Consider the following 24,758-nt stretch of genomic DNA (forward strand, 5'->3'; position numbering starts at 1 on the left):
TTTATAATATGAATAGTAATTTGTTCATGTGCATTTAATTTATTGTGAATCTATGACATGACCAGTTTAAACCGAGTTTAACTATCTAATTTCTTAGCCCCGCACCCTGTGATGTTTAATTTACTAGATGCTATATAGTCCTATATTAGTGATTGTCAGCTGAGACCAGTAATAGATTGTTGTACTTCCTTACAGTGGTATGATCACATGTAATACCCCACAGTTAGATACTTAGGGCCATCTTTACTAAAGTGAGAGTTTTTACAAGTAGAGATGTTGCTCATAGCAACCAATCAGATTCTACTTAACATTTAACTAGCACCTTCTAGAAGATAATAGCTAGAATCTGTTTGGTTGCTATGGGCAACATCTCTCACCTTAGTAAATATACACCTTAGCATATGTTGTTACTCCTGATATTTGTTGCTCAGATTGAGCAGAAGATTTGGCTTCTGTGTTCACAGCAAATTGGACACTTTTATACTCCTTTTACACCAGAGCAAAAACCAGGGTTTTTGCTGGGTCTACCTGGGATGCAGCTCAGTGTAAAAGGGTCCCTGATAAATAACCTGGGTTAGGTGACCTGGCAATCCAACCCAGGTAGCTACCAGGGTCGGACCCAGGATGGACCTGGGTAATGGTGCAGTGTAAACGGTGCAACCTGGGTTATCCGACCTGGGTCATGCCTAAAATTAGCTGATTGGTGGTTGTGGAGCAGTCACCTCCCACTTTTTATGACCTCACAAGTTTAGCAGGGCAGACACAGGTTCAGTGTGAATGAGGCTGACCTGGGAATAACCCAGATCGATGGTGCTGTGTAAACGGTGTCTGTCCTGGATCTGACCTGGGTTGGAACCATCTCTGAAAACCCAGGTCGGACCTGGGTTTTTGGTGTAAAAGAGGTATAACTGATTTAGGCAAGAAATTCCACTGAAGTATACGAATGTATATGTATGTATGAAAAATATGGGAAATGTATTCAATTTTATAAAAATGTATTTATTTTTTAATGAAGGAAACATATATAAAGATGTATCACAGATGTATCCATTCTTTACAAAGCAAATAAAAAAAAGTAACTTGGCAGTGCAGATGTCACGGTGCAGTTTTTAGTTCTTCTTCTTGAAAATCTGATGGCAAACTTCATTTTCACATGTTAAATCCTGAAATAACAGCATAGAATATGATGAGAACCTATGATAAGGACTAAAAGCCCCCATACATCAGAGATGGATCGCCGCGATCCTGCGATTGGATCAGAAATGCCGATCCGCCAGTCGGAAATGCCTAACGGTGGACATCGATGTTCCGCGATCTGTCGAAGGATTGGTGAAATTCTACATGTTAAATTTCACCGATCTGCCAATCACGATAATTTTTTGATCGTGATCGGAAACTCTGTGAAATCCAACATGTTGGATTTCACCGATCCACCGACCCGGAATCTCTGGTTCGCCGCATCGCGGTGATCCATCTCTGATGTATGGAGGCCTTAACTTGTCAGCTGTGGAGCCCCTGGTTTCCTATGATTGGTCTACAAATTGTAGTAGCCCTATTGTTCAATGTATTAACCAAACATTACTACCTGTTTGATTAGGACAACTTGACAGCCAGAACTGGGCAGTCTTGTGACTCTGCAGCCTATAGCCAATAGAACATGTTCAGACTCCAGGTATGAAACATTAGTAATTACTTTATTTTACTAACATGCTAATGTGCTACAATTTGTGTCAATTAATCAGCCATTTGTTTTATTGTCTAACTCAGTGGTTCTCAAACTCTGTTCTCAGGACCCAACACAGGTCACATTTTCCAGGTCACCCAGCAGGTGCACAGGTGTAGCAGACCCTCCAACATGACCCGTTCCATTAGGTACAAAATGCTCTTCTCCTGGACTTCCTTCTTAATCACCTGTGTTGAAACATCATTCTGATCAATTAACTAGCTCAACATAGGTGACTGGAATCATTAATTAGGTGGTAAGTCCAGGAGCAGAACATTTTGTACCTGATGGGAGGGGCCATGTTGGAGGGTAGGGTGTAGTCTTTACTCACTGACACATTTTAAAAGATCCACAGGTGGAGCTAATTATTTCACTTGTGATTCTGTGAGGAGACTTGGAAAACATGCACTGTTTGGGGTCCCGAGGACAGAGTTTGAGAACCTGTGGTCTAGCTTACATGAAATCAGTGCTTCCCAAAATCATTCCTCAGGGAGCACTAAAGCTGGCCACACACACAGCGATATTTTACCCGATCTGGCCAATTCCGAAACATTGGAACGACAGATCGTGTAAAATATGGCCAAATTGAGAGTAAATCGGGGGTCCCCACTCACGATCACGATGCGATGCGCGTCCCCACTGGTCGCACATCGCATCGTCAGATCTGCCGTGCAGTAGGGCAGATCTGACAATCTGGGACACAATGCACTGAAAAAAAAAAAAAGTTAAGATGCAAGATGGATCTTAAGCCAGATTGGATGCTTTTTACTCCAAATCGCGTGTAGGACTGCCGGGGAGCTGCCGGGGGACAGTTCAGGGGAAATCGCACACATCGTGGGATCATGTGCAGATCGCTATGTGTGTGGGCACCATAACAGTGCATATTTTCCAAGTCACCTCACAGAATCACAAGTGAAATAATTAGCTCCACCTGTGGATCTTTTAAAATGTGACGGCCAGTAATGACTACACCTGTGCACCAACTAGGACAAATAGAAACCATGCACTGTTATGGGCCCCATACATCAGCGATGGATTGCCGCGATCCTGCGATGATGTTACCCGACATTGCAGGATCGCAGAAATCCAACATGTTGGATTTTGGCATTTTGACGATCGCGATCATAAAATTATCGCAATTGTCAAATCGCGGACATTTAACATGTGAAATGTCTGCGATCTGGCGATGGATCGCAGAACATCAATGGTGGGCGATCGGATATTTCAGATCACAGCCCTGCATCGTGGCGATCCGTCGCTGATGTATGGGCACCTTTAGTGCTTCCTGAGGAATGATTTTGGGAAACACTGGGCCTGATTCAGACCCGCTCGCGAGCGCTGAGCGCTCGCAAGCGGGTCGATGTTGGCCCAGTGCGCATGCGCACGACGGAGCCGGCTCCGTCATGCGCATGCGCGAGACCCGGATAGCGACGGGCAAGCCGTCGATCCGGGTCTCGTACCAACGGGGGCGTACTGTCGATGGTGAGTGACAGCACGCCCCCTTTGGTGGGCGTGCCGGGGGCGTGGCTGCCCAGACGGAGGCGTTCCCATGGGAACGCCTACCGTCTGGGGCCGGCCCCACTGACATCACAAGTGATGTCAGTGGGAGTGCTCTCGGCTCTGATAATAGAGCCGAAAGCACTCCAGGGCTTGCGGCAACGAGACCCTACCAGAAGGGTCTCGTCACAAGCCCGATGGTCGCGATGGTCTTGACCATCGCGACCATCTTCATGGCCGCTCGCTGTAGCTGTGGGTGGTCAGCCACAGCTATACGAGCGGCCAGGAGGCCGCTCTAAAAATTAAGACGGACGGCCCTGATTCAGAGCGAGCGCTCTGTCAGAGCGTCCGGCTCTGAATCAGGGCCACTGATCTAATGTGAAGGTCCCCATACATCAGCAATCGATTGTGGCAATTCTGCAATTTGCAATCGATTGTGTATAAAAATCTGCAATGTATGGGCTTCACAGATCGCAGATTGCAACCAAAAAGTGATTGGAATTGTTAAATCAGATTGTCCAACATATTGGATTTCACAGATGGATTGGGACTGTAGATTGCTAGTGTATGGACATGGGCCCTGATTCAGATCCGTAAGCGGCCGCTCGTTCGTTCTGACTGATGTTCGCACATCTGCGCATGCGTACGGATTTTAATACGCATGCGCGAACCAGTCAGTGCGGCCGAAAATCGTTTGTTCGCTATATAGTGAATGCCTGCTATTTTGAGTGACAGAGGGAGGCGTATGTGGGTGGTAACAGGGGAAGGTGCTTGAAAACGGGGGTGTGGAATTAGATCGCAGGCGTGCTTAAAGGTCAAAACGGGCGTTTTAAGGGAGTGCATAATTAATACAGCAGCGTCATTGACCACGTCACTTGGTTTTTTTTACTCCAAACTGCTCGCAAAATAGCGGTTGAAAAAACCAGCCACAAGAATAGCGAGCAGTTCATACGCTGTTCGATGAACTCGATTAATCTAATAAATAGCGGACATCAAGGTAGGATGTGAGCGGCCAGGGAGCGTATTTTTCAAAATTACAACCGCAAGTTTTGCTCGCTCGTTCAGACTTAGAGGCGTGAACAGACCGCAATTAGCGAATGGTTCATTTGAATAGCCACCCCTTGTTTTAGAACGAACGACCGCAAATAGCAAGCGGCTCTGAATGAGGGCTATGATCAGCAGATTTGCAGACCGTTACTAGTAAAATGTTGTGCCTTTCAATTTTAGAAGATCTGTGTTTGCTGCAATCGATCTGCAAATCACTAAAACAGATCTGTAGTGTATGGGCGCAGATTGCTAGATTGGGAAATCCTAAAATCGGGCAATAAATCTTCAAATTGTTCAATTGTGGTTTTCAGATTGCTGACGTATGGGGGCCTTAAGCTAGACCATAAAACAATAAAACAAATGGTTGATTGATGGTGTGGGCAGCGGCGGGGAGCTTGCACTGTGCGCAGCGTTGCTGTGCGCCGGCAAGTAAGGATGCGTGGCCTCACTTGTGGGGGCGTGGCCTAGTGGCCCAAACCTCAGTTTTTTTGTCACACCAGGGGTGCCGGAGGTGTAGGCTGCCCCCGGGGACCAGCCTGTGTGAAGTGGCGGCTCCCTCACTGTGCTAGAAGTCAAGTGCTGCACATAATGTAGCACCCGGCTCCTGTCACTGAGGGGGAGCCAGTACTTTGGTGTCACCCAGGTGCAGCCCGCACCCCCCCTTGTAACGCCAGTGAATCAGAGTCAGTCTGAAACTAATACCCCTTTTCCACCAAACAGGGTTCCTATCCGGATTAGACCCGGAATTTAGCCGGCGCAGACTCGGGATATTCCCGAGTCGGTGCCGCTCACACCGGAGTCGGGTCTGCATAGACCCAGCTTTCCTGGCGTGAAAGTGGACGCTTGGAGATGACGTCATCTCCAAGCTCCACTGAAGCCGGACCAATCGGCCGGCTAGCAACGCACTCCAGGTCATCGTGACCCGGAGTACGCTGTTCTCACAGCAGGGTTTCACGGGCTACGCCCGTGTTAAACCCTGCTATTTACCTGGGTTGGTTTTCCCTCACCCCTTTTACACCAGGGAGCTGCCCGGGTTAACCCTGCAATAACCCGGGTTTTAGCTCCGATGTAAAAGGGGTATAAATCACCTTTTGAGGTTTTATTTTAAAAGTGGCATCTCTGCATCCTAGTCAGTCACATCCATGAACCTTGTGCTGTGACTCCCTCCCCTAGTTGTAACCAAGGGATGGGCATTGACCATCGATGGTTAACCAGTATCGATTGTTAATCACTGATGGTTGATGGCTTTGCCATCGATGGCAGAGATTCAGTGGTTCTCCACCACCGAAGGCACAGAGCAACACAATTTTTTTTTTTCACTCATGTGCTGAGAGACAGAGCATAGCTCGGCCCCCCGACATGACCCGTAAAGTCCCGTCCCCACTCCACTGTACAGCTGCTTGGCAAGTATTAAAACAGGGATGACCATCAGTGAATGAAACCATCAATGGTTGCCAGCCAATGGTTTCATACCATTGAGGTCAACCACCAATGGTACCTTGATGGTTAACCCACCGATGGCCATCCCTAGTCGTTCCTGGCTGAGATGAGACTGTGTGGTGAGTGGAGGAGTGGCTTCACAGACAGTACACAAAATGGTAAACATTGCAGCATACAAAAGAAATATATTTAAGTTGACAGTGCTAATAGCAACCCGGACTGGCAGTCCTCCTGAGACTGTTTGGTGTGTATGTGACTGGCAGGCAGAGCTTCCAATGGGAAGCCACTGCCAATCCCAGTCTAGCCAGTGCAGACACGGACTGCACTGACTACACTGAGATGGCAGATTTTACTGAAGGGGGTTGCTGCCCTGCTGCCCCTAGGTAAAATCAGCCACTGATGGGGAACGTGATTTGCATTTAAATTGCCCATCCAGTTGAGTTGTCACTCATCGGTGGGTTGCTGCAGCATGTGTACGGGCGATCGGTGGGTCGCACATACACACTAGCAGATGACCGATATATATTTTAGATATATCTGGGAATGACCACAGATCACAGACATATCGGGGCTATACACACCTGCCGATGTACTATAGATATATTGGTCATTCAATGGAATGGCCAATATATCTATCAGTGTGTACCCAGCTTAAGGACATGTGTGTGCGCAATGTATTGGTCACTAATTGTATTATAGATTTGATCAAAGCCCACTACAATTGTATTCTGATGCAGAAGCAGATTGGCCAAATGGCTCTATCCTATATGGAACAAAAAGTGCTATTAGTGAGTGACCAAATGCAATCATTGTCAGACTTAATGCACAATGAAAGATCTTCATCAGATATAAATCCTGATAACAGTATTAATAGGTTCATATACACTGCCTATCTGATGCAAGTAAGGTCTAAGAGTTTACTAAATCCAGTCCTAAAATAACCCTAATAGCTCATGCTTTCAGGATTTCTTTAATAATGCACAAGTACCAGTGTACCTGGCTGGTTCAAGAATTATCCCACTTGTTTTCTCATAGAGAATAGAAATCATGAAAACATGAGATGTTGAGGTGTGTAAGGACTGTATTTGGGAAACACATGACATAAATGGCCGGGAGTATTGCAGCTTACATGGGCCCTTCTTAGGTCCTCAATAAAATGATTTTATTCTTCTGCTTGTTAAGTTGTTGTCTATCCATGAAGGTTTATGGACTCTGGGCCTGATACAGAGCCGCTCACAAAATGCGAGCACTCGGTCTGAATGAGGGCAGCCGCTTCTTCTTTAAAATCCGGCCTCTTGGCCGCTCGCTAAGCTGTGGGTGACCGCCCACAGCTTTAGTGAGTGACCAGGTGATGGTCGCGATGGTCGAGACCATCGGTGCTTGCGACGAGACCCTTGCAACATCGGGGCTTGCGACAGAGCAGGAAGCTCCCTACTGACATCACTGCTGATGTCAGTAGGGCCGCCTACAAACGGCAGGGGTTCTTTCAGGAACACCTCCGTTTGTCCGGCCGCCCCCCCTCCCCGCCTACAAAATGGGGTGAGCTGTCGATCAACATCGACAGCCGCCCCTTTTATAGTGAGCCCCAGACCGAGTGAATTTGTCACTCGCTCCGGGGCTTGTGCACGCACACTGCGGCCGCTGCACGTGCACAGGGCCTCACCATCGACCCGCTTGTGAGCGGGTCTGAATGAGGTCCTCTGTTCACCTTGTTAAGACATTAATTAAGCTGAGTGCTAATCTTATAAAGCGACAAATTGTTACCAAGTAGAGTTTGTCTCCCTCGATCCAATGCTTCCAGCCACGGTTCTTTTTCTCCCCTTTCTGGACACAGACAAGACTGTCTCCATCCCAGATCACTAAGGTCTGTAACAGCAATAAATAAATATTAGTTAATAATCATAATAATAATAATAATATTAGTAGATAAAAGTAGCACTTGTGAAACGTAAAACCCAGCACCAACATACCTGCACCACCCGATTATCCAGACCCTTGGTCTTCTCTTCAAACTCTACTCCTACAACATAATTGAGCTCATAATTCCTGAATGTGCTGAGGGTCTTAGTTTTGAAGTCATTTCCATTCTGGACAATCTCTTTGGTCTGGCTAAGGTGTGCAGCAATCGTACGGGTTGCAATATCGATATCTGTAGGTAAAGAGAAGAATGGGTCTTGATCAGTGCAAAAGTAGTGTTTTCAATTGAAGGGTCACATATAAATTATGTACTAGTGGAATCTTATCAGCAATATTATGCATGGTTTCATTAGTATCACACATACTTATCAAAGTTTATATCATACTGAATACATGATATTTTGTTCACACCTAAAATTATGATTTTTTTTCCAGGAATGGTGACAATTTCCAAGATATACCCTTCCCCACATGTCAGTTCTGTTGCAATGGCAGCAGAGGGCACTGTGGAGTAACAATTGCCATCAGGTTTGCCTTTAAGTAGACGATGGAAAAAAAAAAATTTAAATGTATACGATCATATGGCTTTATACAGGGGAGCAGTGATGAGAATGTCCTGAGTTATCCGTCTACTTTATACAACTTCCACTGTGATCATATGGTCTTTTTTTCTATTTGCTCAGTTATACTATGCCAAGATTTTGCAGGATCATTTGAGGTGACTATGCAACAAGGTACTGGATGCCCCTTTGTAGCTAGAAGAATCCTGCTCTTCCCCTGATTTTCTGTTTGCCCTTTCTGTCCCTCTTCTATCTTTCCTGTTCATGGGAATACACGATGTGACAGATTTGCTCATGTTTAAAATATAAAAAGCTCTATTGCAGAACATAACAGAAGATTCAGCTAACTTAACAACTGAGAGGGAAATGTGTGGAACTTGCACAACACAAAAATGTCACTGACCCATTTCCATTATTTACATTGTCACCATGAGGTTTGGTAGAGCACTTGGGCAGAATCATATATGAAAGCAGTGTAACTTCAGCATGGAGCAAAGCAAGTAACAGTCCTACAGGAAAACAAAGTGCACCCTCCTCAAGAACAAATTGATTCTCAAAATCCTGTTAAGTTTAGTCACAGTTTAAAGCTGGCAAATAGGAATACCTAACGCCTTCATATATCCGTCAAAGTTGTCATTCTTCTCCATGAGCCAGGTACCATTGTAGTCTGCAGGCATGATGGCGTTACTGAGATCCAGATGGTGGTCAGGTGCTGTAGACAGTTGTACGGACTACAGGAAAGATGTGATCTGTCTGCAGTTATATTCTCCAGAGCAGAAGGATTTCTGGGATCCTGATAAAAGGGTTTCAAAAGTCACAGATTTTATCTGTATGAATAAGTCCATAGGCCGTCTAGGATATTATCTTTATTTTTTTATTGTAGAATGGGTAGGTTCAACAAGACATTAACCCTTTACACTGACCCTGTTTCAATCTGACATTTCTGAAGCGGTCCGCACGTGACATCATCTGAGGTCTGTATTTAGATATTGTAGAAAATGACAGTGAAAGGCAAAGTTACTAACAATTTACAGTATTAGACTCTAATATCAAATATAGGGCCCCATTTAGCAATAAATAATCCCTCTAGAACTCGTTAAAGGGGTTATGTCATCCTTTTAACATTTAACAAACTGCGGTAATTACCGCTGTTAGTTACTGCATCGCTCTCGCCAGCGATACGGTCCCCAATGGCGGCAATGGGGACCCAGCAGCAGCCTTTCGGGCTTCAGTGAAGCCTCCCAGACACTCTGATCAAGGCCATACTGAGGGTGGTGCATCTAATGCCACCACCCGTTGTGCAAAGTTGCTGCCTTGGTGGCACCTGTGTCCAGCTTGCGGAATGCCTGGAGAGGTGCCCGACTGTCTGGAGAGTTCAGCTTCCTGCTCCCAGGCTGTTTTCTGCACTGGACTGAGAAATGGGGGCCTGCCGAATGTGCTAAAAAGTTTGTAAAAACCATGTTAACAGGTCTGGGAATGGAACCATTTGGACTATGCATGGTTTCATATATAAACACCACAGTTGAGATGCTTCAACATATGAAATCCTGAAAGGAGGTTTTCCCTATACGGGAGCAGGTCAGAGAAGTGCAGAGTAGACCTGAATGAGATGTTCTGCCAGGCAGCTCTAACATCCATAACATCCATGCAAAATGGGGCTATTGGTGACATGGGTTGGGAACGGTGTCCAGACAGAATCCCGACAGCAGGACCCAGACGGTGAAAATGGTGGCAAATTTCGGTATTTTCTAGCTAACCTTTACCCTAACCCACCCCTCCCGCGGCCTAACCCTAACCCTCATACTTACGGCACTCACCTACTTACATTTCAAACTGTGATTCATTTAAATTCAGTGAATGTTAGTTCCAAAATATTATAATAATTTGTCCAGCTGACCAACCCCATCACGGTCTCCCCTTCAGGTAGCCCCTTCCGGTAGCCCCTACACTGACACTCAGAAATATGGGCATTGCTCTGCCTCTCTTGGCTCCAGCTATTACACAGATTTTAAATACAATGTACTGGCTTAAAGAGACAGAACCACACCCAAGCATATCAGTTAATGAGCATCTGAGGATTAAACGGACAAAATGTTATTTATATTGGCTTCAAACCACCGCACTGATTGAGTTCTGTGGGTTGAAGCCAATTGCTTATATTAATTTTTGGCACCCCAATTTCCCAAATATATCTGTCACTCCAACCCCCTCCCCTTCAACTTACCTTCTTTTTGGACAGCCTGCATGCTCCCCTTCCTCAGCGGTGCAGTATGGAGGAGAGATGAGGTAGTGAGCAGCGCATGCACATGTCAGATGATTCGCTTCAGTGGTGAGTCCTTGGGTCCTAGTGCCCAGTGGCTGCAGGCCAGCAGTGGTCAAAGATGGTGCTGGCAGTCACTATGGCTGCACCCACAGGCCACAGCACCCTGGGCACCAGGTCTGCCAACCTGCTCCATATTGGTGACTGCCCTTTTCATAATGCAGCTAATTGGACAAACCATGGCAGATGTCCACTCAATTGTGTTCAAATACCTTATTTTTTTTAAAGTTCTCCTGGATGTCAGTGTAATATATATATATATATATATATATAAATTATATCATTGGTGTCATAGCTGTATTACATGAAGGCTGTTCCTATGCTACTGTATATTATACAATGTTGGAGCTTTCTTCGCATATTTCCATGTGGATCACAGCAGATATGAATGTTTCCTTTCTATTTTAAAGGCAGGAGCAATAGGTGTTTATATTTAATTGTGTTTTATATTGAAATTCTATTTGTATATTTGAAAGGTCATTACATTTTTATATGATGTACACACCATACTCACCAACTCTCCCTGATTGTCAGGGAGACTCCCTGAAATAGTAGCAATCTCCCTGACTCCCTGAGGAGCCTAGTAATCTCCCTGATTGCACCTTACCCCCATTATGAAGATGTTATATAAAAGAAAAACAGAGATATGTACATTCAAATGGAATTATTTATTACCATTTCCCTGCATTGGTTATAAGACACAATGATCCCTATGGTAACATTAATTTTCTTAGAAGTATCAGTGTATTTTCATCAACAAGTAGATCTTACTAACTGCTTTGGGGCTTGTTTACATTTGGATGTAAGTCTGTGTTATGACACGCCTCTCAGATGTAGCAGTACAGTCCACTTTACCGCCGTGCTCCAAGGTGCTGCTTTCTCAATCTCCCTGAAATGCTTTTTCAAAAGTTGGCAAGTATGGTACCAATTGGATATTGCAGCTTTAGAATTCATTACCAATTCTATCAAGCCACATGCCTATGCTGTACCTGCACTCTCAATGCTAACATGTGGTATATGTATACACACACACACACTTCTGTACTTGATGCAAATGCTGCTGTTTTTAGTTGGACACACCTTTAGCTCCATCCAACTGAACATATGCACACTAATATAAGTGCTCTGAGAGTATACATGTCCACCGTTACGTTCCAAGTTCTATGCAGATTTGTGATTCCACCTATTTCTGGGGAAATTTTGTTTGCTATTGTTATACGATAGAGGTCTCCAGAATACATTTCTTACCGCCACCAGGTATAAGTGTGTATGCAGCAATACAAAATTGTAACAAAATTATTGCCAAGTAGAACTTTGTTCAACCAGAAGTTGGATTTCTCTACTTTGTTTCATAACAGTGCACCTGCCTCCATAATCTTGTTACAATATGGTTACTATAGCCTTACATGGTCACTATATGCTGTTGGAGGACCCTGCTCTTTGCCGTTTACTTCTATACCCTTGTCCGCATCTTGGCTTTATCCTTTCCTCATGTAACACTGTGCCCACTTCCACGATCACAAGAGAGGTCACTGCCTCCCACAAAACAACCATAGGGCTGTGTAGATAAATCCAGAAGTACGGGTCAAGATCTGGCTGTAAGGGGGGGCAAGTTGCGGTGCTTTTGGCGGCGTTTCCTCGCTGTTACCATGGCAACTCCCCACCCCTTATGGCTAATTGAATTGACTCCAATCTCAAACATGATTATTGATAGTTGAATATTTTACAAATACCCTCCAATCCTCTGTATGTATAAAATAAATAATTCATGCACTGCTAATTGTGAAAGTCAGATTGGTGGACTTGACCTCTGCACTGTAATTAAGATATCGGAGTCAATGTTAATCTATGACTAAAAGCTTTGGCTGGTCATCAGTAGCAGATCAGTCATATCTTGCCGCCCTCCAGGAGATTAGGAGAAGGTGTGTTGTATTGTGGTAGTAAAATCCTGTATGAGTTTGTAATAGTATTGATTATATAGCTCCCAATCAGCAAATGCAGAATTTGCACAATTTAATAAGTTAGCACTCTCATATGGCATTAGAGTGTACCTACACAAATAGACAGCCAGACTAGGAGCTAGTCACTTATACACAAAATAGAGGCAGACAGCATATACTATGGGTGTATATTAACCAGTCAGCACAACTGCCTAGTGTTTATTTAGGGTATTAGGAGAAAAATCATTTATGTCACACCATATACCAAAATGGACATCTAGTGGTATATTTACTAAAGTGCGGGTTTATAGAAGTGGAGATGTTGCCCATAGCAAACCGTCAGATTCTACTTATTTATCTAGCACCTTCTAGAAGATAATAGCTAGAATCTGTTTGTTGTTAGTAAATATACACCCTAGAGCCCTATGCAATTGTTCTGGTAATGGCTTAATAGGCTGGTATTGAGAATCTAGGATCCTGCTGCCACTTCTTTAGCCAATCTTATCTAGAACTTTGCACCGGGAACACAGCATGCAGAGCACTCCACCTCTCTTTCTCAACCTACCCCCTTATCCCCTCACCATGCCATTTGCTGAAAGGTTCCCAATACCAGCATTTATTAGGGATATCTGTAATCCTCCCGACACTATAAATAAGGGAGGGATCAGAGTCAAGGCTCCAAATTATAGCTGGTCCTTAACTGGAAAAATGCTACAGCCATGCATTCAGGAGCCAGCTAGATTTCCCAGCCATCTTTGCAATGTAAGCTCACACGAGCAGGGCCTTCTTCCCCTACTATCATATACAACCTACAATGACACCTAACCCTTGGTTGCTGTCGCCCTGCTGCTTATTTGAGTGTTATGATCGCGGATGCAGCAATGTCTATAAACTATGTCCTTGTACTGCAATGTCATGGTTTTCTTGTTTTGCTCATTTGTAAGGCGCTGCGGAACCCTTGTGGTGCCATTAAGGATAATAATAAATCAGTCATAGGCGCTCAGCAGTAGGGACTGAGCAGCGGAATTCATCCATAGCTGGAAGTACTGGAACCCTGTTGAGCACACGGATGACATCTCAGGATGCAATTTTATTTTAAAAAAGGTAGAAAACCCATTTGCCCAGAAACTTTGTGGGAACACATTTGGAAATATATATTGGAGTCTCTTCATTATTGAAAGGTGCACCCTCAGACCCTATAGCCTACTCCCGCTCACAGGCACGTTATCATCAGAGGACTCGCAGACAGGTGACGGACCAGCAGCACCAGATTGGGTATTGAGAGCGGTGAGGAGAAGGTTTGCATCAGGATCATGGGGAAGAAGCACACATTTAATTAGAACATCCAGCCTAAAGTTTTTGCCTACTGTTCTAGAATTATGTTTCATAAATATGGATTACAACACTGACATCTATATTCCTTTGGCATACTGAGGATATACTGAAGCCCCTGCCTACAGTTATTGCCCAGGAGACCTGGATATAAACTCCTTCCCTCCCTCTAAGACTTTTATTCACCACTATTAACAAGATTCAGCCCCAAGTTTTTGCCCACCTGACACCAAGTAGACATATTAACTCTGACTAATACAATATTCCCAAATATACCCAATAGCCTGCCAGTCTATTGAAGCTTGCTTTACTATTTTACAGAGCCGTAACTAGACTTTTTGGTGCCCTGTGCCAGAAAGAGCATTGGTGCCCCCCTCATTTTTCAAAGGGACATAATGCACCCAAAAAAGGGCCATGGCTTCACGGGGAAGGGCCAGGGAAGAGATAGGGGAGGCCAGGAGATGCTGGGGATGAAATAAGAGGAAGCTACAAGCAAGAATGAAAATAAACAGAAATTTGACAGACCCAAACAGCGCCCCCTGACCTGTGGTGCCCTGTGCGATGGCACCGGCCGCACTACCCTAGCTACGGCCCTGCTATTTTATTCTCTATCCCATTTACCACAGAGCGCTTCCCTCTATATATTTATGTTTCCTAATTGTGGGTAATAAGGACAACCCTTTAGGGGACAGCAGCTAGTGGTATAACACATACCCTTCTGTAGGAGCGCAGACCGTATTTCTGCCGATAACACATTTGGAAAGTTCACGATGATGAAAATCCTCCCCAAAAAAAGTCTACATTACACTTTCTCTCCAATTTCATAACGGTCAACAAAAAGTTGACTATAAAGGGAACTATGCAGCTTTGCAATAGTGTGTGCAGAACAATTTATAGGATTTTTCACACAAATCCATTTAATGCAGCTTAGAACAGAGAGTTGAAAGCAATGCAACACACAGTTAGGTTAGTGTTTTTATTATAGTAACTTAGGTCACATTATAAAACAAAATCACAGAGATGTAACCCTAAAATAATAATTACTAAAAGCAAATCAGTATTGCTGGGGACTGAAGGGGTTTTTCTAGGTCTTTCTGGGATGGAGGCTCTTTGTCTCAGTCAAAGTCAGCATTACTGGTGAACCTTCTTAAACACCTGTTTGCAGACTGAATCTCCAACCCGCATCTCCTGTGAAAGAAACAAGATCAGGAACTCAGATAGGCACCCAACAGTCAAGAACGGAGTTCACCTCTAGTGTGGGAAGCAGGTGGAAAATTCTACATACACATAAACAGCCAATCTGTGGATAATGGGCCTGATTTAGCTTGGATCGCAGTTGCTAACTTGTGTGCAATTCTATAGGCAGGTACGCCTGCGTTTCCCAAACCACCCCCGTCACCACCTGCAAATGCTCCCTGCCTGTCAATCAATCTGCTAATGCTCTGTGTGGAATCAGTGCGTTCACAATGGCGAGTTTGCGCATGCGCAGTACGCAATCGACCGATAGCATACACATTAGCAACTGCGATCCAAATTGAATCAGGCTTAATATAGTCAAGAACGCATCCCATCAATTGACTAGGAACTAGTCACACACACAAAACGTTTGAAATAGGCTGAATGCTTAGTCACCAAGGTCATGAACTTATTTTTCCTACTAGAGTCTATGTGGTTTTGTTAATGAGTTCAAAAGAAGGAGTAAATGAAAGACCTCTCAGAACTGAATCATCTACAGTCTAGGGGAGGGGTGGACAGAATGGAGTCTTTGTGCTTAAAGAGAGCTAGTACACTGATCCCCACATCCGTTCAAATACTTTCTTCTTCTTAAGTGTTTATCTCATTTATGGCAAGAGAGACGTGTAACACATTATACTCTGTTCCTGAACATCGCCATTGCGATGGAAGAAATTGCACACTCATTTTTCTTCTCATCCTTACAGGACTTTAAGCTGCTGACAAACAAAGGTCAGCTAAATACAGCAGCCTGTCGCAACCCTTGCTATGGATGATGATCACAACAGAGGCGTATCTAACGTATCGGTGGTCTTCAACATGGAACCCCGCAAGGGGGTTTGGGCTTTGCTGCGCCCAATACACAGGCCTCGTCCCTCTGACTGGGTTCCTATGTACAGGCAGTGGGGTCCAAAGATAGGCAGTAAGACTGGTCGCCATGAGGCATACTGGAGCATAGTCATCAGAATTGGGTCAAGAGAGAGCCAAAGGAGCCAAAGTCAGAACCAGAAAGTCACAAGAAGCAGTATCACGTGAGCAGGCAAAGAGAATAGACGGAACAGATAAGAACACAGGTAAATATGCAGGGAGTTCTAGCAGAAAAAATGCTGGAGATCAGGATGCGAGCATAATACTCACTCAATAGTGCCCTGAGACTTCCTTATAAAGGGTGGAGATTCAAATTTGGCACCAACGTGACATGTTTTGGCACATCTGTATCTTTAAATTTGAAGCAGCAGTGTGTGCGTTCCTATGAGAATGCTTACTACCACCAGGGGAAGGAGCCACCTGCAGCAGCCACTGATGAGGGGGGACAAAGCCACCAGAGAGGGGAGACGCTGCAAGAGAGCCTCCACAGCCAGACCTGGTAAGAAGGTGCTGAGCTCCGGCCCACTGCTACATTACTCCCTTCTCTAGGTTTGGGCACCGAACACACCACAAAAGGTTTATGGGGAAACTTCTTGTTGAACTTCACACAACATATCTCATCAGTTTTCTTGCTGAACACATGGATAAAAGGATTGGTACGCAAGAGGCACGTAGTTGACTTGACTGATGGTGGTGCTTTGAATAATCCGACATGGGGCGAGTACTTCTGATGGCAGCGAGGTCCCCCAAGATAAAATTTAAGGTTTCTTCAATTAAGGGTGGTAGCATGTAAGCATAGGCAGGGGAGGCCCAAAATAATTGAGTTTACAGCCATTGGAAGCATAAAGAAGGATATACAGATGTACTCTCATACACCTAGGGGTATTGTCAGAACTGCGACTATTTCAGTACATAAAGATAGACTACTTTTGCCATTGTGGTCGTTGGAGGAGCTATCCTGCTTGCTGGCATGCTTCTCATTCAGGAGATAGAGTGTTAAAGTGATCATCTGTTTTCAAGATGTCGTCAGGTTGTGGGATTCATAGATTGCTCATTATTTCATACCTGATTCCATTTGGGTCACATGTTCTGAAACTTCCTATGGATCACAGACCTCTAGTATAAAGCCTGTTACTAACTGTGTCTCAGTGTCTGTGCAACGTTGCTTTCAGGTCTTTTCTTGGACTCCTGCCAGATCCCTGCTGTGCCTGTGGATTGCTGTGGACTTTGGCCCTCATTCAGAGCCGCTCGTTAGCGGCAGTACGCTCGTTCCGAGCGATGTTTGCACATCTGCGCATGCGTACAGTTTTTAGTACGCATGCGCGAACCAGTCAGTGCGGCCGAAAATCGTTGGTACGCAATATAGCGAGGGCCTGCTATTTTGAGTGACAGAATGAGGCGTATGTGGGTGGTAACAGGGGAAGGTGCTTGAAAATGGGGAGTGGAGATCCGAACGCAGGCGTGCTTAAAGGTCAAAACGGGCGTTTTATGGGTGTGCATATTTAAAACAGCAGCGTCATTGACCACGTCACTGGGTTATTTTATAGCCAGAACTGCTCGCAAATTTGTGGTAGCAAACAACAACCACAAGAATAGCGAGCAGTTCATACGCTGGTCGATGTACTCGATTAATCTAATAAATAGCGGACATGACGTAGGATGCGAGCGGCCAGGAGGCGTTTTTAACAAATAAACGAGCGTATGTTTTGCTCGCTCGTTCAGACTTAGAGGTGTGAACAGACTGCAATGTGCGTACGGATCATTTGAATAGCCACCCCTTGTTTTTAAACGAGCGACCACAAATAGCGAACGGCTCTGAATGAGGGCCTTTGTTGTATTCCAGATGAACTTCTGATGTCACCCGCTGCACTACAGGGCCCAGCATTCCTATTGCCTAAGTATTGCTGATTGCTCAATCACTGCACTTTCACCATTTTGCTGCACTATTTACTTTGCCTGTTGTCTTTCCGTTCCTGTGGATATTGAACTCATCCTTGTTACAGTTGTCAAGTGCACTGTTACAGTGTCATCTCTGCATCACGGGGCTCAACCCCGCTCCGAACCCTAGCCACACTACAGGGCCCACCCCCTGCTACAATCTTCTCCGCATCACGGGGCTCAACCTCGCTACAATCTTCTCCACATCATGGGGCTCAACCCAGCTACAATCCTCTCTGCATCCCATTGCTCAACCCTACTACAATCTTCTCCGCATCACGGGGCTCAACCCTGCTACAATCTTCTCCGCATCACGGGGCTCAACCCAACTACAATCCTCTCTGCATCACAGGGCTCAACCCCGCTCCAAACTCTAGCCACGCCGCAGGGCTCAACCCTGTCCTGGAATCTCATAGTCTTACAGGGCTTAACCCTGCTCCGACTTCACTACTCCACAAGACTCAAGTTTGCTTCATCTCTCACTGCACGGCAGGGCTCAGTCCTGTCCCGGAACTATATTATTCTGCAGGGCCTGCTCTGCTCCGGATTTTTATTACTACAGGGTTCTTCCCTGGCAAAGGTCCTTAATGTCATCCTGCGGTGTTAGCCTCATACTGGACTCGGGGTTCCCTACCACGTTATGCTAAAGACTGCTTATATATATTTGGGGATTCTCTCCTATACATATTATTGCATATGTGAACCTCTGTGCTGTTTGAGACCTTGCTGTTTATAATTCATGTGTGAATAAATTGGGAGGCAATCGGGAAGCCGACTGCCTAAATACCGGCAGCCGGCTTCCCGACTGTCTTATCCCGGCATGGGTGAAATGCCGGGAGTCTAGATATAGACGCCCGCATTTCCCCGATGCTGGGAGACCAGCGCCCGGCATCACGATCGTACTGATGCCGGGCGCCACGAGCGGACAGCCGCGGGGGGGAGGGTTAGGTTTAGGGCTCCCGGGGGGGACTTAGGGTTAGGCACCCCCCCGGGAAGGTTAGGGTTAGGCTAGGGGGAGGGAGGGTTAGGGTTAGGCACCCCCGGGGGGGACTTAGGGTTAGGCACCCCCCCGGGGGACTTAGGTTTAGGCAGCGGGGAAGGGGGTGGTTATGGTTAGGCACTTGGGGGGGAAGTTAGGGTTAGGCACCCCTAACGAGGGTTAGGGTTAGGGGGGTTAGGTTAGTGGATACTTACCTATCCACGATCGGGATTTCCAGCGCTGTCGGCCTTCCGCTGCGTCGCACTCTGCTTCTGTCGGGCTGCCGCTGACGGGAATCGAACCGCCGGCCATGCGGCTGACGGTATTTCATACCAATTCCGAATAAATTCTATTTTACTTTTATCCTGTGCTACTGAGTTTCATGGAAAGGTCATTCCTAAGACCACCCCAGTTTATTGTGCCTAGTAGGCCTGCCTCCCTCCAGGAGTCTCAAGTGTCGGCAGCAGTGACAGGTATATTTCTATAGTACAGGTTTTTAGAAGTGGAGCTGTTGCTCATAGCAATCAATCAGATTATAACCATTATCTTCTAGAAGGTGCTAAAATAATAAGTAAAATCTGATTGGTTGCTATGGGCAACAACTCCACTTCCAAAAACCCGCACATTAGTAAATACCCCCTAGCCTCTATAAGCTATGCAGCAAGAGATGCCTGGCGTGAGTGAGCCGCCAAGGTCCCGTACAATTGATTGAGTCGAGGGTCTCACGCATAAATCCTTTTTAGTCGCAATGTGATGCATCTAAAACGCATCTGGAGACACTGATTAATATGAGATGAGACATATCTGTGTGCAACAGAGTCTGCAAATGAAGCTTGGCGTGGGAGAAGTCTCTGCCGCTGCATCCTTGCACTTTGCATACAGATTTAGACTTGGTTGCACATAGATATACAATTGTCTCCTATCAAATTAATCAGTGCAGTGACACAGAACATGGGGCCTGATTCATTACCGATCGCAACTGCGATTATGTACGCAATCGGCTGATTGTTGCATTCTGTGCATGCATTGCAGTGCACGTGCATTCCACTGCGATCGCAGTGACTACGCAGACCCATTGCAGAGTAATTGACAGGAAGTGCTTTTTGTGGGTGGTGACGGGGGGAGGGGGGGGGAATGTTGGCAAATAGTAGGCTTGCCAGTGCGTTTCAACTCCGCTGCAGGGGCATGCATAAAAGTAAGATCTGCCCTTGAGCAAGTGTGCATGAGGCTGCGATTGTACCAATGGTTTTGCAGTCTTGCTCAACATTATGGATGTGAGTAAGGTAAAGTGGGCTTCCTCATGTAGTGCCGCAACAGCATAGCGTTCGCAATGGATTAGCATACTATCACAGTTCAGCTGCGAGCGTAATCGCAGCTGTGATTGCAATAGCGATCCGTAGTGAATCAGGCCCATGGTGAAGAGGCTGTTTGGCACGACTGCAGCAACAGTGTATGAGGACACATCGGTGATGTCCCTATGGAGAGCACCAACTTGCAAGGTCAAACACTGGGTCAGACGACGAACGGGCGCTGCAGGAATCTTGCTTCTATCCATACCAATTATACAGAGAGGAGAATGCAAAATGCATGGTAGGAATTCCAAATCTCTAACTAGGGTGAATCATCCAGTGAATGAACGGTTAAGGGAATGATGTATATAGAAGATACGACATAAAAACGATTGAGATGTGACATTACTATGTATACTTTTAAAATACATTTTTGGTTTAACGATTGAAGGAATAGTTAGAATTTTACAACCACAAAACAGGAGAGGTGTAGAAATTACCAGTGAATGAAAGCACAATGCTAACAAATAACCACACAAGTCCAGGAAATAATAATATGACTTACAGTGATAAAAGTCAATAGATCTAATCTAAGATTGTATCCACTAAATTTTAAGATTACTGTAATAAACCTGAAAATGTTCATTCACTTGTAGTGTTTATTCACTGGCTAGTTCATTCCATCTTGGCTGTGATAAAGTTCTTGTTTGCTCTGGAATCCAAGAAGGCCATAAGTGACTGTAAAGACACTTCAATTAAAAATTGGCATGATGCATCTGCTTTTGCGGTGTATTAACCTGCACCTAAACTGATCACCCCTTGATCAACTAGTCTTTCTTGTTTCCCAAACGCTTGGGGCAGTTGGAGAGAAGATGTCCCAACTCCACGCAATACAGACAAAGCTTGTTCCTGGCCCTCTTTTCTCACTTGCATAAACTCTTCAGGGGATACAAGAGAAACTGAGACCCGGGGGAGCCAATCTGTAGTTGGAGCAACAAGACTGTTCCCTTTCTTGAACCCTCTCCCTATGGCGAAGATCCACTTTGATGCAGAGGGATAAGAAGTCATGCAACGATGACAGCAGCTCTCTGGATGCGAATTAGTCCTCAACTTGTTCAGATAACCCCTGCTAGAAGGTGGCAACAAGGGCCTTGTTTTCAATGGAGCTTGAAAGCTAGTCATAAAATATATAGCATATTAGCCAACAAATTGGGACCTGTTTCAGGAGCAAAATGTGGAGGCTGCAGGCTCACTAGCAGCCTGTATTTCAAGTTGTATTGAACACTGGTTAAAAAAGCCAGACAACTTTTGGGGTCCCATCTAACTTCAGAGGGTTAGGTAGCTGCAGCTTAGACAGGGCTCCTGTGGTTTGAACAGACAAAAGCAGCAAGTGGTGCAGGTTGCACCTGGTGGGGCTGGATAGCATCAACTTACTGCACAAGGGTCTACAAGTACTGTATGATCTAGGCCTGGTCAGTCTCTTGTCTCTCCACTGTTTAATAAATGTTCAAAGAGTACCTTTGGAGAGCACATACCAGTGGCATCCATGTTTCTTGGGCCAGAGTATACGGTCACAATGCTCACTGGGATGGTATGGATACAGACCGTACAGAAATAATTTTTCATAGACCCGTACACAGGCATGGTCTAACATACTGGAGGCCTTCACCAGGGACCCATACTTTACACAATATGCAGCCCTCTGACTGGGTTCCTAAGTACAGGCTGGTGGGTACAAAAGACAGACAGCAAGACTGGTCACCATGAGGTGTACGGTGCATAGTCATCAAGAAGGTATAGAACTAGGTGGGCAATGCGGTATCTGGGGACGGGCAGATTCAGGTCAAGGGAAGCCAAAGTCGGAACCAGGAAGTCACAAGAAGCAGTACCAAGGGAGCAGGGGAGGAGAATCGTCAGATGGACCAGATCAGTACATAGGTTAACATACAGGGAGTTCTAGCAGAACAGACGCTGGAGATTTGGATGTGAGCCTAATACTCAGGCAACATCCCAGCGCCACTGGACCCAGTAAGAAGGTTCCGAGCTCCGGAATGCTGTGACCATTTTGTGGGGAAAATTCAGTATTTGTGAGAATGCAGTCTATCATTTGATTTTGAGCCATACTTGCCTGTTCAATTTTTGGGAGTTCTCTGAGGCAGAAAGTTTTTTGCGGAGTCGCAGCAGTGGTAATATGCCTTCCCTTTGTGCACTAGCATGTACCAGATTGGGCAAGCCTTGAGAAGTCACCTTTCAATGTCTGGACGATGTAATCCACCAGGGCTTCTGAACACTCCACCATCTGCGCACCATCTACACTGGTGTCTCCTTCTGAACTCCGGTTACACATGTCCTCCAGGTTTTTAACAGTTGTATGTTTAAATGAACATTCACAGAAAAAGCATTTCAAATGCTATATAAGTGCACTATTGTCCCTTCTAATTAACATGACGGGGATTATAGTGCTACAAGGTCGACTAAGACAGTGTTACATGTAGCCTGCAGTGCCCCAAAAAGGTATTAAAAATGTTGGCAACTGTAGAAATGATGGTTGACATTAATACCAGCATCCACATGATAGTTGTGACATAAGGATTACAGTATATAAAGATGCCAATAGCATGAGACCCAAATGCTAGTTTCAATAGAAAAGGACAAAGTTTTATACCAGATGTAATTCATCTCCTTCCACCCACTGGGTCCAGCCGCGTCCTTCCTTCTCCCCTTTCTGTACGCACTCCAGCTTACCATCATCCCAACTGACTGTTGTCTAAAAGAATAAAACATTTTACATAGTCACATACATTTCTAGCAATACAGGAGAACAAACAACTTACACAATTTAGTAAAGCGGCGAAATGCGCTGAGGGGTAGGCATTACTCTGCATTCACCACGGCTAGCTTGGGAACCAAAGAAAAGCCCAGGCAATTAGAGCCACAGCACCTCTTGGTACAATGGAGAGGTTTTGAAGCACAGGAAGATCCCAAACCCTATCCAATTAAAAACACTCTTGGATGGTCGCACGGACCAGAGGTGCCTGCCTCTGGGAGATGCGGCCAACTGCGTGACAAGTCTGGACTCTATCTTGTGCAGAGTGTCTTGTCTATGTCATGTTGTATGTGTACCAGAATATATTCAGCTGAAGAGGTCAGTGTACCAGCTTTGCCACTTGTCATCCTACATCGACCATATAAAACTTGTCTGCGGCAATTGACATAATGTAAAATTACATTGTTGCCAGGGACAGTGTGCAGCTTAGCAGGTGCCTCTGAGGGATGTAGTAAGCATACTGTCAGGATGCCGATTTTCACAATACTGACAGCGGCATCCCGACTATCAGAACACAGACAGATTGCGGACGCAAGTATTAAGGTGCATATCCACTACACGATAAAAATGAACCATTGAGCGATTACGTCATAGTTATTGTTCATTAATCGTGCAGTGGATATGCCGGCAACGACCAGCGATGCGCGCTCCCGCTGGTCGTTGTTGGCATCTGTCGTTGCCTGAACATGAAGGCCAAGCTGCAGATATTGTCAGGTTGTGCATGTTCGGGGATGGGGGAGGGTGCCTGCACTGAACATCATATCATTCAGTGTGGGCACAATATCCATTGGGCAATACGGTGAACTATTGAATGATTAAGATGCTGTAATCGTACACTCGTGTAGTGGATATGCACCTTTGGCAGTAGGGGAAGGGCTGTGTTAGTCTACGGGAGGGGAGGGTTAGGGTTAAAACAGTTACAGAAATCGGTCAGGAGTCTGACTGTCGGGATCCTGTACCCAACCTGCCTCTGGGAACGCTCTCTGATCTGCAAGACCTCAAAAACACATCAACTTCTACAGTACATGGTCATTTCATATCGTCCTAGGCACTGTACATGAATAGGACCTACATTAATAATCAAACACCTACATGCTCCAGCTTTGAACTCCTCCTCTTCCATAAAGTAAACGTAGTAAAATTACAGAAAATCATTCGTTAATTAAAAGCAATGCCATAACCAGTGCTCTTTTTCATCAGGAACAAGCAGGAACTCCGGTTCCTGAACCTCTCATTACCTATGACGTAATGTCCTGGGAAATATAGCCCTGGCCATAGCCATGTACGTATCATACTTGACTACTTTCCCAGACTGCTGGAATAGAATAACAAGCCGTCTTCTCAATTTGTGTCCATCTACCTAGTAAAGTGGATCAGACTTGATGGCGCAAATTGCTGTTAATTGTAGCTCTACTCCCTGCACTAACCCCTATACATACACTGCAGGATCTTCCGAGTGGGAAGTCAAAATGATCGGCAAGTATGCCTGTATGGCAGATAGTAGATACAGCCTTGTTCCTGGGCTTGGAACAGGAACAGTTATGGCAGAGATTTAAAAAAAAAAAAAAATGTAGATTTTTTTGGACATTTTATTGTGGGACTTAAAAAAAAAAAAAAAATTGCAGCTTTTAAGAGGCAAAATCAAAATCTGCACTTTCAACCTCTGACTTTATAACATTTGGTCCCTTCTCTCCTTTTACCCACAGGACACTAATTAAACCTGACAGCACAAGTATTTGATATCCTTACTACTGGTGAACTCTGGGGAGACGCTAAGATCACTGATCTGTTCTGCTACAGAGAAACCAATTTGAAACTAGCAGAACTAATCTGTTGGTGATCAGCCACT

At 45.2% G+C, this 24,758-nt stretch overlaps 2 protein-coding genes across 2 annotated transcripts in view; both read right to left on the reverse strand.

The window, feature by feature from the left end:
* Window positions 1-1,109: 1,109 nt before the first annotated feature.
* On the reverse strand, window positions 1,110-8,861 carry RBP2 (retinol binding protein 2). The gene is made up of 4 exons (XM_088466821.1): window positions 8,789-8,861; window positions 7,678-7,856; window positions 7,472-7,573; window positions 1,110-1,163 (listed from the first exon to the last, which is right to left on the reverse strand). Exons 1-4 carry the CDS (start codon window positions 8,859-8,861, stop codon window positions 1,110-1,112), a joined length of 408 nt encoding a protein of 135 aa, XP_088322947.1.
* A 5,882-nt stretch (window positions 8,862-14,743) lies between these two features.
* Window positions 14,744-24,758, reverse strand: part of RBP1 (retinol binding protein 1) — a 46,171-nt gene continuing 36,156 nt past the window's right edge. The window contains exons 3-4 of the mRNA XM_088466823.1: window positions 22,748-22,849; window positions 14,744-14,964 (exon numbers count right to left, since the gene is read on the reverse strand). Coding sequence (XP_088322949.1) covers window positions 14,908-14,964; window positions 22,748-22,849 — 159 coding nt within the window. The 3' untranslated portion in view covers window positions 14,744-14,907. The remainder of the gene's footprint in view (window positions 14,965-22,747; window positions 22,850-24,758) is intronic.

The sequence above is a fragment of the Taudactylus pleione genome, unplaced genomic scaffold (genome assembly GCF_031769625.1).
Source record: "Taudactylus pleione unplaced genomic scaffold, aTauple2 ptg000066l, whole genome shotgun sequence".
In the NCBI taxonomy this organism is placed as follows: Eukaryota; Metazoa; Chordata; class Amphibia; order Anura; family Myobatrachidae; genus Taudactylus; species Taudactylus pleione.

Bases quoted from the DNA above. Each gene is read 5' to 3' on its own strand.
- RBP2 (XM_088466821.1), bottom strand. From the start codon at position 8,861: ATGCCTGCAGACTACAATGGTACCTGGCTCATGGAGAAGAATGACAAC. The intron at 7,857-8,788 runs GTATTCCTATTT...CTTTACCTACAG, and splicing joins CGGATATATGAAGGCGTTAG to ATATCGATATTGCAACCCGT. The intron at 7,574-7,677 runs GTATGTTGGTGC...TTGCTGTTACAG, and splicing joins TGGATAATCGGGTGGTGCAG to ACCTTAGTGATCTGGGATGG.